This window comes from Malus sylvestris, chromosome 16 (genome assembly GCF_916048215.2).
Source record: "Malus sylvestris chromosome 16, drMalSylv7.2, whole genome shotgun sequence".
NCBI lineage: Eukaryota > Viridiplantae > Streptophyta > Magnoliopsida > Rosales > Rosaceae > Malus > Malus sylvestris.
The window spans coordinates 28,737,928-28,750,542 of record NC_062275.1 but is presented as its reverse complement, the minus strand read 5'-3'; the positions used below and the strand labels follow the sequence as shown (position 1 = coordinate 28,750,542).

At 38.8% G+C, this 12,615-nt stretch overlaps 1 protein-coding gene across 1 annotated transcript; it reads left to right on the top strand.

The window, feature by feature from the left end:
- The first annotated feature begins 1,756 nt into the window (after nucleotides 1-1,756).
- LOC126609264 (uncharacterized) lies at nucleotides 1,757-2,491 on the top strand. The gene has a single exon (XM_050277227.1). The coding sequence runs from the start codon at nucleotides 1,757-1,759 to the stop codon at nucleotides 2,489-2,491; it is 735 nt and encodes a 244-aa protein (XP_050133184.1).
- The last annotated feature ends 10,124 nt before the right edge of the window (nucleotides 2,492-12,615 follow it).

Here is a 12,615-nt window from a genome sequence, read left to right as displayed (position 1 = left end):
CCGCAACCCCCTAAGCCTTCTAACCCACCCACCACAAGTAAGGACGTCCCAATTTCATTTCATTCTAATGTTATTCCTCCCAATGTCCCTTTTCCTAGCAGGTTTTTCATTCCCAAGCAAGAAGAGAGTGAAAAAGACATTGTGGAAGCTCTTCCAAAGGTGCAAAAAGGATATTCCAATTCTTGGTGCAACAAAGCAAGTTCTAGATCGTGTTGAATATTTCAAAGGCCTTTGTTTCCCAAGAAGAATGATTCAAGAGAAAGTAGTGGCTAAAGAATGTCAAGACTTCATCAAAGAGGACAAATTTGAAACAACAAAGCCCAAAGAAGTTGAATTTGATGACATTGGACAAGTCACAACCATCATAGTAAATCTGGCCAAGTCCAATATCCCTGAAACTTTCAAAGGAGTGGTGTTTTTCATTGAGTTCTTGTCGGACAAAGCAAGTAAGTCATCTTCTCCAATTTCCATTACATTTTATACTAACTTGCTGATTTTGATGAATCAGGTACCTACACTAGAATCTAAACCAATGCCGGTTCATTTCAAGTACCATCGTCCGTTCAAAGAACAAATCCATGCCGTGGGACCTAGGAATTGCTCTAACAACCAGATTTGAGTTTCTAAAACCCTTCACTTTGTTGCTTGTTTCTAATCTGCCAGTTTTGTTTTTAACTTGCTGTTTGTGTGTTTCTTTGTGTTTTGTGTGAGTTTATGGTTGAAACATTGAGGACAATGTTTGATTTAAGTGTTGGGGGGGGGGGGTAAATAAGTGTTTTTGATGCAAATTCGTGGGATTTTATCACCCTTTACTTATAGACTTGTTCCTTGCTGTTTTTAAGTGTTTTTAAGCTGTTTTGGTGTGTTTTAGGGTGTTTTGAAGTAAAAATCCGAAAATCACATAAAAATTTGAAAAATTTGTTTTAAAAACCCAAAAAGAGTTGTTTTTGTGTGTTTGTTTGTGTCTTAGGGTACCTTCCAACACAATGATGAGGATTTGGTTTTTAATTGCATGACTGTTAAAGAGAGTGATTAACATAGATGAAAGTTTGATTTACTCTTTGTTTATGCTTGGTTGTGGTTATAACTTATGAATTCACATGCAATCATAAAGGAAAAATCAGTTTGTGTAACATGCTTGAAGGAAGGAACTCGAATTATCGCTACAACCTTGTGAGATGTTGAGAACTAAGCTGCATCCTAGCTTTAGAATTAACCTGCAGAAGTTAATCCTGCAGATGAAATCAAAAGTGTGAAGAAATGAAGGTTTTACCAAAATTAGAGGGAACCATTAATTTTCAACGGCTAGTTTCTTTTACTAGTTTTAGAAAGATTACAGCTGGTGTACCTATCTTTGTATTTGTACTGAGCTTACCCATCTTCTTCCAAGTGGATGGATGATATCCTCCGATGACTATTAATGGCCGGAATGGAGTTCTAGGTCCCTAGATGTAGGATCTGTTTTTAGACCGGCTGTGATAAATATAGTCTTTGTATTTTTGTCTTTTGAATATATGGAAAATACAGTGACTTTTGCTCTTCCTCTTCTCTCTTGAAAAAACAAATTTCTTCAAACCTTTGCTAAAAGTTTCAATCTTTATCAACCTAAATCGATATGCCTGGTACCATTTCAAACATGGTATCAGAGCTCCGGTTCTGATTTCGAAGAAGGGGCGTGATTCTGTGAAGATAAAAAAATTCAGAAAGGGTTAAAGGTGGTACCTTTATAACCATTCGTGCTGTGCTACCTGAGAAGATGGCTGGATCAAGCTCCTCCGGTGGTGATTTACGAACACCACAATTTAATGGATCAAACTACGATTTTTGGTCCGTAAAAATGGAAACCATTCTCATAGCATACGACCTATGGGATGTGGTTGAAGTTGGTCTTGCTGGACAACAAACAACCAGAGAGGAAACCTCTGAGGAAGAAGAAGAAAGCGAGTCAGAGCATATTCCAGTTGAAAAACTAGTTGTTTCAAAGGAGGAAAAGATCAAGAATGCCAAGGCTCTAAGCCTCATTCAAGGAGCAATCACTGACGAACTTTTTCCCAGAATCCGAAATGAGAAGACTACAAAGGGTGCCTGGGAAATCCTGAGAAGAGAGTTCAGAGGAGATAAAAAGGTAAGAGCTGTGAAATTACAAGCCATTAGAGCTGATTTTGAATATCTAAGGATGAATGATGTTGAATCTTTGGATGACTACCTGGCTCGGTTCTTTGAAATAGTAAACAACTTGAAATCTCTAGGAGAAGATGTAACAGAGAAAAGAATTGTTCAAAAGTTGTTGATGAGTCTAGGTAGGAGATATAAGTCTATAGTGTCAATCATTGAAGAAACCAGAGATCTGGACACTATTAGAGTTGAGGAAGTCTTAGCTTCAGTGAAGGTCTATGATAAAATAGAAGACCTGCATGATGAAAGAGAGAAATATACAGGTACTGAGAGAGCTTTCAGCAGCCTTAAAGTCGGAGGAAATGGAAATGGTTAATCCTGCAGATGAAATCAAAAGTGTGAAGAAATGAAGGTTTTACCAAAATTAGAGGGAACCATTAATTTTCAACGGCTAGTTTCTTTTACTAGTTTTAGAAAGATTACAACTGGTGTACCTATCTTTGTATTTGTACTGAGCTTACCCATCTTCTTCCAAGTGGATGGATGATATCCTCCGATGACTATTAATGGCCGGAATGGAGTTCTAGGTCCCTAGATGTAGGATCTGTTTTTAGACCGGCTGTGATAAATATAGTCTTTGTATTTTTGTCTTTTGAATATATGGAAAATACAGTGACTTTTGCTCTTCCTCTTCTCTCTTGAAAAAACAAATTTCTTCAAACCTTTGCTAAAAGTTTCAATCTTTATCAACCTAAATCGATATGCCTGGTACCATTTCAAACAGTGTAGCCTAAACGTTTATTTGGAGAGTTAAAATCTGTGCATTCTTTGTTTTCTAAGTCGTTGCATGATCTCATTATTCCTTGCTTGGTTGCTACTTAGAAGGCGTTTCATCATTTAGTTCCAAATGCTAGAACTCATGCCCATTTCATTCAAAGCATGTCATTGAATTGCATAACACATATTCAAGATAAAGTTGTGTAGTGACCACCACCATAGCCAAAAAGCCGTAAATCCCCTCTGTTAATATGTTTTGTAGGTTTTTAACCCCGTTGAGCCTTGTTTAGCCTATTCTTTGTTAACCCATGTTTTCCTCACCTAGCCTAGATTAGGACCATCCATACCCTTGTTCTTAAAGCATAGTAAAGCATGATTCAAATTGAATTCCTTTTGATTTATGTTGGCAGAAAACAAGTGTGGGGGAAGTATTTCTTTTGTGATTTTGTGTGCCATAGGCACGTGTGGAAAGAAAAGAAAAGAAAAAATTCGTGGAAAAAGAAAAAAATGAAGAAAAAAGTGTGAAAAGTATGAAAAAAGAGTTGAAAAGATGTGAAAAAGAGTTCCAAAGTATTGTTTGTTGAAGTAAGGGTCCAAAACAATGAATTCGGCCCTAAGGAGTTGTCTAAATCTTTCCCTTGTGTTTTAAAGTTAATTTCTGCAATCTAAGTGAATTCTAAGTCTCAATTTCACTACTTTGCTTACTAATGCTTAAAGAACGTTTGTTTTCCCTATCCTTTCTTTGTTAACCAATACCCCAAGCCCCGTTACAACCCTTAACTTCTATCTTGAGTGTTGTGTATTTCAATTTGTGGAGTTTGAATTTGGTATGAGCATATGGTGTCATTGGTTCTCGCATCTAAGTAGTAGCATTCCATTCATGAGATCATATCTAAACATGCTTCTTAACTCTAGAAATTGCGTTCTTTGTGATACATATATGTGAGCATTCGTTTTCATATCTACATCAATCCTCTCACATATAACTAGTATAGGGTGTGTAGTTAGAAAATCTGAGTGAAAATAGAGTGCATATCTTGTAAGGAATTGAGCGAATTCTCTAAGGCATGTTACTACATTCAGAACATCGTTTTAATTGGTTAATTGTGAACTAGTAAGTGGTGACTATGATTAAGTATGTGCTCATGTGTAAAGATGACTAAAATCTATGGGGATAACAATTTTTAACATGTCATGTGCATTGGAAATCCCTAAGACAATTGTTGGAAGGTCTAGAGTGTGTTTTGTTTCTTTTGTTTCTTTTGTTTTGCTCGAGGACTAGCAAAAGCTAAGTGTGGGGGTATTTGATAGGAGCATATTTATGCCACTTAGTTAGCTTGTTCTTGTGCATTTACGTTGTTAGTTCGTAGTTATTTTAGTATTTTAAGCTATTTTCGTGTGTTTGTAGGTCCAATGGTTTAAAGTGGCAAAGAAGTGTATTTTGGAGCCTTTTGGAGCAGTTTTGGGCATCAAATGGATTGCACATGCTTGGAGCTAAGAAGATGGACGAAATTGAAGATCAAATGAGCTTAGGATTGAATGAAGATGTGAAGAATTGGATTCAAGACAAATGAAGAATGAAGAGTTCAAAATTGGAAGCCAAAGTTTCTAAAGTTGGAAGTTTCTATTCTTGGAGGTTTCCATTTGTGAAGGTTTCCATCTTTGGCTCTACACTTTCCTAATCCTAAGTCACATATGTTCCAGCCACAAAAGGGGTTCCTAAATCATTTAGGACACTTAATTATATGATTTTAGGAGACCTAGACCTATCCCTAATCCTTGCCGCACATGGGATCCTCTCCTTTCCTATTTTCTGATTTTAATTCACATTCCCCTTTTGTTTCTTCCATCCTTTCTGCACCCTACCTCATCTCCTTACCTATTTTCTGACCCAAAATTACATTCCCCTTTGTTCTAAAGCCTTGCCACACAAGGGGAGAGGTTCTTACCTATTTTGTGACCCAAAACACATTCCTAAAATCTGCCCTAAAATCTCTGCCGAATTTCCCTTCTTTTTCTCTTTAATTCCTGCACTTACCTTCCCTTTTTCCTTCAAATTTCTGACCTCTATTCACTTTCCTTTTCTCTGCCACAATTATTTACCTCTTTTCCTTCAAATCTGCCATATATTTTCCTCTCCTAAATTCATTAATTTCTGTTAGGTTTTCTTGGGGATTTGGAAAGCTAAATCCTTCCCTAAAACTACTTCAAATTCGTAGCCCTTCCTTGCCCTATAAATAAAGACCCTTGCAGCAGCTTTTGGGGATTCCACCCTTCACCATAACTAACCTATATCCATCCACCACCACAAATCACCACAAAAACCATCACCCATCCTTTGTGCCGCAGAAAAGAAGAAGGAAGGAGACCCTTGAACGTGCTTGCCATTCAAGACATTGGATTGTTGGAGCGTTTCTAGGTGTTTTCATTCTTTGTTTTCAATATCTAAATTTATGTATCTTTGTTTTCAATTTCATTACTTTGCTTGCTATTGCTTTAAAAAAAAAAAAAAAAAAAAAAAAAAAATATTTGTTGGGCATATTATGAAACCAACTTTCTTCAAGACTTCAATTCATCCATTCCTTTTGCTCCAAAAGGCTCCAATTTGCTTCTTTTTGCACACTTTGACCTTAGAACCTGAAAACACACAAAAGTGACTTTAAACACTAAAATAGCTAAGTAAACACAACCTAAATGCACGAGAACAAGCCAATTAAGTAGCATGAATATGCTCCTATCAACAATCATCCCAACCCAACACAGGTACGTCTATGAATGACGATAAAACATATCAGTTACTAACCACACTGGCGCAGGGAATGCAGAACCAAGCAAAGGAAGTTAATGAGCTAAAGAAGCAAATGGGCCAAATGGCCGAGTTTTTGGGACAATTCCGTGAAAATGGTAAGTTACCAAGCACTACGGTGGTCAATCCCAATGGTGGTTTCGAATCTGCAAAAGCTATCACACTAAGAAGTGGAAAAGAAGTGAGAAACAAGGAAGATGAGAAGATACAAATTGAAGAAGATGAGCAAACTTACCCCACGGCAAGGGTAGCATCACCCATGCCGCAACCATCTAAGACCTCCCATCCGCCCACCCCAGGTAAGATTGTCCCAAATGTTGTGATTTCGAACACTAATCTGCCAAATATTCCTTTCCCTCGCAGATTTGCACAATCGAAGAAGGAAGAAAGCGAAAAGGACATTTTGGATACCTTTCGAAAAGTCCAAGTAAACATTCCTTTACTTGATACTATTAAGCAAGTGCCCAGGTATGCAAAGTTTTTAAAAGAGTTATGCACAACTAGGAAAAGAATTTCAACTAAAGAAGTTGTGAAAGTAAGTGAAAATGTATCCGCGGTTTTGCAACGAAAGTTACCTCCAAAGTGTAAGGATCCAGGGAGCTTTACTATCCCATGCATAATTGGAAACACTAGATTTGAACAATGCATGTTAGATCTAGGTGCTTCTATTAATGTTATGCCATATTCCATTTATGCATCAATGAACCTTGGTGAGTTAAAACAGGATGGTGTTATAATTCAATTGGCCGATCGTTCTAACGCATATCCCAAGGGAGTCCTTGAGGATGTTTTAGTGCAGGTCAATCATCTTATCTTTCCTGCAGATTTTTATGTCTTAGAAATGGAAGATTCGAGCCATGCTCCATCATTGCCAATCTTGTTAGGCCGACCATTCATGAAAACAGCGAGAACAAAGATAGACGTGTTCATGGGAACATTGACCATGGAGTTTGATGGGGACATTATTCGTTTTAATCTTTCTGAAACCATTAAATATCCAATTGAGAACCATTCTTGTTTTGCTATTGACATTGTTGATTCTTTGGCACATGTACATTTGGATCGAATGAACGACGATGCACTTGAAATAGCCTTAGTGCACGGCATAGGAGCAAGAAATGAGGGTGGGGGAATCCTTGCAACCCACGGCATGGAATCTGATCATATTGACGTGCCCCCTTGTGGTGAAGTATTTGAAATGGTCGCGGCCCTCGCGTCGTTACCCTCACAATCTGGTAAGTCTCCACTCTCAATTTTAGATTCGGTTTTGGCTAAAAAGTTACTTCCATCAATTGTGCAGCCACCTACACTGGAGTTGAAGCCATTACCTTGTCACTTGAAGTATGTTTTCTTGGGAGAAGATCAGACATTACCCGTCATCATATCTAGCTCACTCACGGCCCAAGAAGAGGACAAGTTGATAAGGGTGTTAAAGGAGCACAAATCTGCCATTGGATGGACCTTGGCGGATATCAAAGGCATTAGTCCCACCACGTGCATGCATCGCATCCTTTTGGAGGAGGGAGCTAAGCCATCTCGGGAGGCTCAACGTCGCCTTAATCCACCCATGTTGGAAGTAGTAAAGAAGGAGGTTATAAAATTGCTTGATTGTGGTGTTATATACCCTATTTCTAATAGTCGTTGGGTGTCTCCCGTGCAGGTTGTTCCAAAGAAGTCCGGAGTCACGGTGGTGAAGAATGAAGAACAAGAGCTTGTACCCACCCGTGTGGTGACCGGTTGGCGTGTTTGTATTGATTACAGGAAGTTAAATGCCATGACAAGGAAGGATCACTTTCCGTTGCCATTCTTGGACCAAATGTTAGAAAGGTTAGCCGGTTATCAATTTTATTGCTTTCTCGATGGATATTCCGGATATAACCAAATTGTGATAGCTCCGGAGGACCAAGAAAAGACAACGTTCACGTGCCCCTTTGGCACCTTTGCATACAGGCGCATGCCATTTGGTTTGTGCAATGCCCCTGCGACATTTCAACGATGCATGGTGAGTATCTGATAGGAGCATATTTATGCGCCTTAGTTAGCTAGTTCTTATGCATTTCCATGGTGTTTTCTTAGTTAAAGTAGTCTTTTAAGCTAGTTTCATGTGTTTTCAGGTTTTAAGGCCAAAGGATGCAAGAAGATGCATTTTGGAGCTTTTTGGAGCAAAATTGGGCTTGGAATGATTATCACATAATTGGAGCCAAGGTTTGGACGAATTTGAAGACTTGAAGATGATGATTCCTACTTGAACAAGGTTTCCTAGTTGAAGTAGGAAAGTGCTTACATGAAGGAGGATTCCTAATCGACGAAGGATTCCTAATCGATGAAGGATTCCTAATCGACGAAGGATTCCTAATCAACGAAGGATTCCTAATCACATGAGGATTCCTAGAAGAACAAGGATTCCTACTCCAACAAGGATTCCTACTTGAAGTAGGAAAGTTAAGCCAAGGTTTCCTACTTTGGTTTGATTTTTCCTAATTGTCCCTAAAAGTTTCAGCAATTATGAAGACTTTCTAAGCATTCTAGGACACAAAACAAAATCCTAGAACCCTTTTGAACCCTTGCCGCACCCCCCTTTGCATTTCCTCTTCCTTATTTCCTGTTTTTATGCTTTAAAACACCTTCCTTTTGTGTTTTAAACCCTAGCCGAATTTCCCTTGCCCTTTCCTTTAATTTTCTGATTTGTTTCCTTAATTCTAGAAGCTTTAAACTTAATTCCTGATTACCTAATTAGCCTAGGGTTTTTAATTTCCTAATCCCTTTAAATAAACATCCTTGTTGCAGCCACAAAACATTCCACACACACCCATTCAGTCCCATTCACGCCAGAAACATCACCACTCTCTCTGCCGCACCTATCCTTCACCATTCACCATATTTTCTGACCAAAAACCACCCTAGCCGTCCCATACACCTATCCCAGCCATAAACCCATCATTCTACACCATTCATAACCCCCAAAACTCACCCATTCGTGTGCAGCAGCAAGGAGAAAGAAGGAATGACTCTTGGATGCTTAAGCTTCATCGTTGGTGCATTCTAGGTGTAATTCGTTTTATGATTTCAATGTTTAATTTCTTTTCCTTTCGTTTTGCTACGAACATGAGTGGCTAAACCCCTATTGGTTAGGGGTAATTTCGAAGCCATGACTATGTATGCAAGTTGATTTGATAAATTCCAGTTATGAGTTCTTGAATCGTGAATACAATTGGCTTAACTGTGCGAGTAATAACTTATTTGTGTTTGTTAATTAGGGGTCGACACTTAATTGGCTTGCATGAATATGTTGCTAGAATATAAGGTTGTTTCACATAATCGTCACACACTTATATTCATATGTAGTGAAGGTCGCTAGTCACGATCGCGTTAAGTCCAATTCCTAGCATGAGTGACATGATGTCATAGTTGCAAGTACTTTGTCAATGCTTATAGTTTTCATTGAACGTAATGATCTTTGATTGTATCTTTATTATGATGTCATGTAGGGAACTTTTGAGGAATGCTTTGGGTTGTCGAATGATGTCATCCAATCCAATAACACAAGGAAAACTTGAGAATTAACTAGTGATGTCACGGTTAATTTGGGGCATTGTCATTCATAATTCAACGAAGGAATAACTGGAAATTGAGTCGTTTGCATACTTGTCATGTGTGGAGAAAGAGCCCCTAACTAGTCCATCATCCATTTAAAACCCCAAAAACGTTTTCAAAATCTGTTTTACCTTGCAATCTATTTTATCAAATTTATTTTCGTCCAAATCAAATCCTCATTTACTTTGAAGTCTTAATTTAGTTAGAAAGTGTTTTGGTTTATGTTTTTAAGTATTTTGAGTCAAGTTTTCACCCAATTTCGTCCAAATTAGTGTAGGTGCTCAAAACTGCCCAGAAAGTGGTTTTTAGACAGTTTTGAGTCTTCTAGTTGCTGTTTTGAGTTTTTGTTTTGTTTTAGTGTTTTAAACTTTAGTTTTTCATTCTTTGAGTCCAAATTAGTGTTTTAAACTTTGTTTTTAAGTTTTTAAATCAGTTTTCAAGTGTTTAGCAATCCCTCCTAATCCCCGGTCTAGAACGATCCCTACTTACATACTTTGCTACAATTGTCAAAAGAGGGTTTAATTTGTGTGCTTATCTATTTCGCATCAGTATCTTTTCTGATTATGTGGAGAAAATTATTGAGATATTCATGGATGATTTTAGCGTGTTTGGTAATTCATTCGATCATTGCTTGAGTGATCTGACCTTAATTTTGAAACGTTGCATTGAAACAAATCTTGTGCTTAATTGGGAAAAATGTCACTTCATGGTTAAGCAAGGTATTGTTCTAGGACATATTATTTCTGAAGAAGGCATTGAAGTGGATAAATCTAAGGTAGACCTTGTTCGTCACTTACCCTCCCCAACTTCGGTTAGAGAGGTTCGTTCGTTTCTTGGTCACGCAGGTTTTTATAGGCATTTCATAAAGGATTTCTCCAAGATTGCACAACCACTATGCTGATTGCTTCAAAAAGAGGTGGCTTTTGAGTTTGATGATGCATGCTCCACGGCATTCAAGCAATTAAAAGAAGCTCTTACTTCGGCTTCCATTATCACACCTCCAGATTGGAGCCTTCCATTCGAGTTGATGTGCGATGCTTCGGACTATGCGATTGGTGCTGTTTTGGGGCAGCGAAAGAACAAACAACCTCATGTTATTTATTATGCCTCTATGACACTAAATGATGCTCAATTAAATTACTCCACCACTGAAAAAGAATTACTTGCTGTGGTATTTGCATTAGATAAGTTCCGATCATACTTACTTGGTACTAAAGTTATTATTTTTACTGATCATGCAGCTCTCAAGTATTTGCTCACGAAAAAGGAGGCCAAGCCTAGACTAGTTTGATGGATGTTGCTTCTACAAGAGTTTGACATTGAGATTCGGGATAAGAAGGGCGTGGAGAGTGTGGTGGCTGACCACCTAAGTCGAATGGTGCATGAGGAAGCATCGCCAATTTCTGAAACCTTCCCCGATGAGCAATTAATGTCTATTCAGGTAAGTGAGCCTTGGTATGCAGATTTGGTGAACTTCCTGGTGTCTAAACATATCCCTAGCACACTTAATAGGAATCAACGTGATAAGCTTAAAAAGGATGCTAGGTTGTATGTTTGGGATGATCCATACCTTTGGAAATTTTGTCCCGATTAGATTGTACGCCGTTGTGTGAATGAATCTGAGTTTCAATCTATCTTAACATTCTGTCATTCATACGCATGTGGGGGACATTTTGGCACCCAACGCACTGCCCTTAAAGTCTTAGAATGTGGGTTTTATTGGCCAACCATTTTTAGGGATGCTAGGACATTTTGCCTTACATGTGATCGTTGTCAACGAATGGGTAATATAAGTGCTAAGGATCAAATGCCACAAAACCCTATACTTTTTGTTGAAATATTTGATGTGTGGGGAATTGATTTTATGGGTCATTTTCCGTCATCACATGGTTTTCTCTATATCTTGTTGGCGGTGGATTATGTTTCCAAATGGGTGGAAGCAAAAGCCACCCGGACTAACGATTCCAAAGTGGTTGCAGAATTTGTGAAGTCTAACATTTTTGCTAGGTTTGGAATGCCTCAAGTTCTTATAAGTGATGGAGGTTCACATTTTTGTAATCGCACAATCGAGGCACTGCTTAAGAAGTACAACGTTACACATAGGGTTTCGACACCTTATCATCCTCAAACACGCGGGCAAGCCGAGGTGTCGAATCGGGAGATAAAACAGATTCTGGAGAAGACAGTTGGGCCAACAAGAAAAGATTGGAGCTTGAGGTTAGAAGATGCATTGTGGGCTTATAGGACCGCCTACAAAACACCCATAGGAATGTCCCCCTTTCGGCTTGTGTATGGAAAACCACGTCACTTACCTGTGGAGTTGGAGCACAACGCCCATTGGGCCGTGAGGAAGTTCAACGTGGATGTAGATAAGGCGGGAATTCATCGTAAGCTTCAATTGAATGAACTTGAGGAAATACGGGATGAAGCTTACGAGAATGCTCGACTTTACAAGGAAAAGACGAAAGCCTTTCATGACAAGATGATTCGCACCAAGTCCTTCTCTGTTGGACAAAAAGTGTTGTTGTTTAATTCTCATCTTCGTCTATTTCCGGGTAAGCTACGTTCACGTTGGATTGTACCCTTTGTTATTACTAATATTTTTCCTCATGGTGCAGTCCAAGTTCGTAGTTTCAAAACAGGTCAAGAGTTCAAGGTGAATGGGCATCGCGTGAAGCCTTACTACGAGAGCTTTGTAGAACATGATGTGGGGGAGAAAACCCACTATGCCGTGGGTACCCATGAAGGTTGATCAATGTGGCATCGTCCGGCTGGAAGACGTTAAAGCAAGCGCTTCTTGGGAGGCAACCCATTTATTCTGCCATGATTGTCAATATTATTGCTTGTTTAATTATTTTTGGGTATGGTTCTCTATTTTGAAACATTAACAAATATGCAAAGGATTTTAACATTAAACTTCATGGAAATGAACAGGAAACAGGGAAATAAAGAAACACAGCATAATACAAGAAGAGGTCTTCACAAAGGCTAGTTGGGCGGAGCCTCAGCAGTAAACGGAGCCACAAAAGGAGGAGGTAGTGGATTTTGATCATTTGGAGCTTCACTCCGCGGTACAACCCCCGAAGTCGAAGGCGTAGGCTGTTGAAACAACCCCACGAACCTCTGATGATCAAGAGCAATTTGACTATCAGAATCTTGCATCTGATCAATCTTCCTCTTCATGTTTGTAGCATAATCATGCGCTAGCCTGTGCAACTGCTTATTCTCTTGCTTAAGCCCTTTGATCTCCTGCTTGAGACTCATCACTTCAGCCACTAGTGATTCAACTTGACGGGTTCGAGCAAATAGACGTTGGGCCAGAT

Coding starts and splice junctions, on each gene's coding strand:
- LOC126609264 (XM_050277227.1), top strand. CDS start 1,757: ATGGCTGGATCAAGCTCCTCCGGTGGTGATTTACGAACACCACAATTT.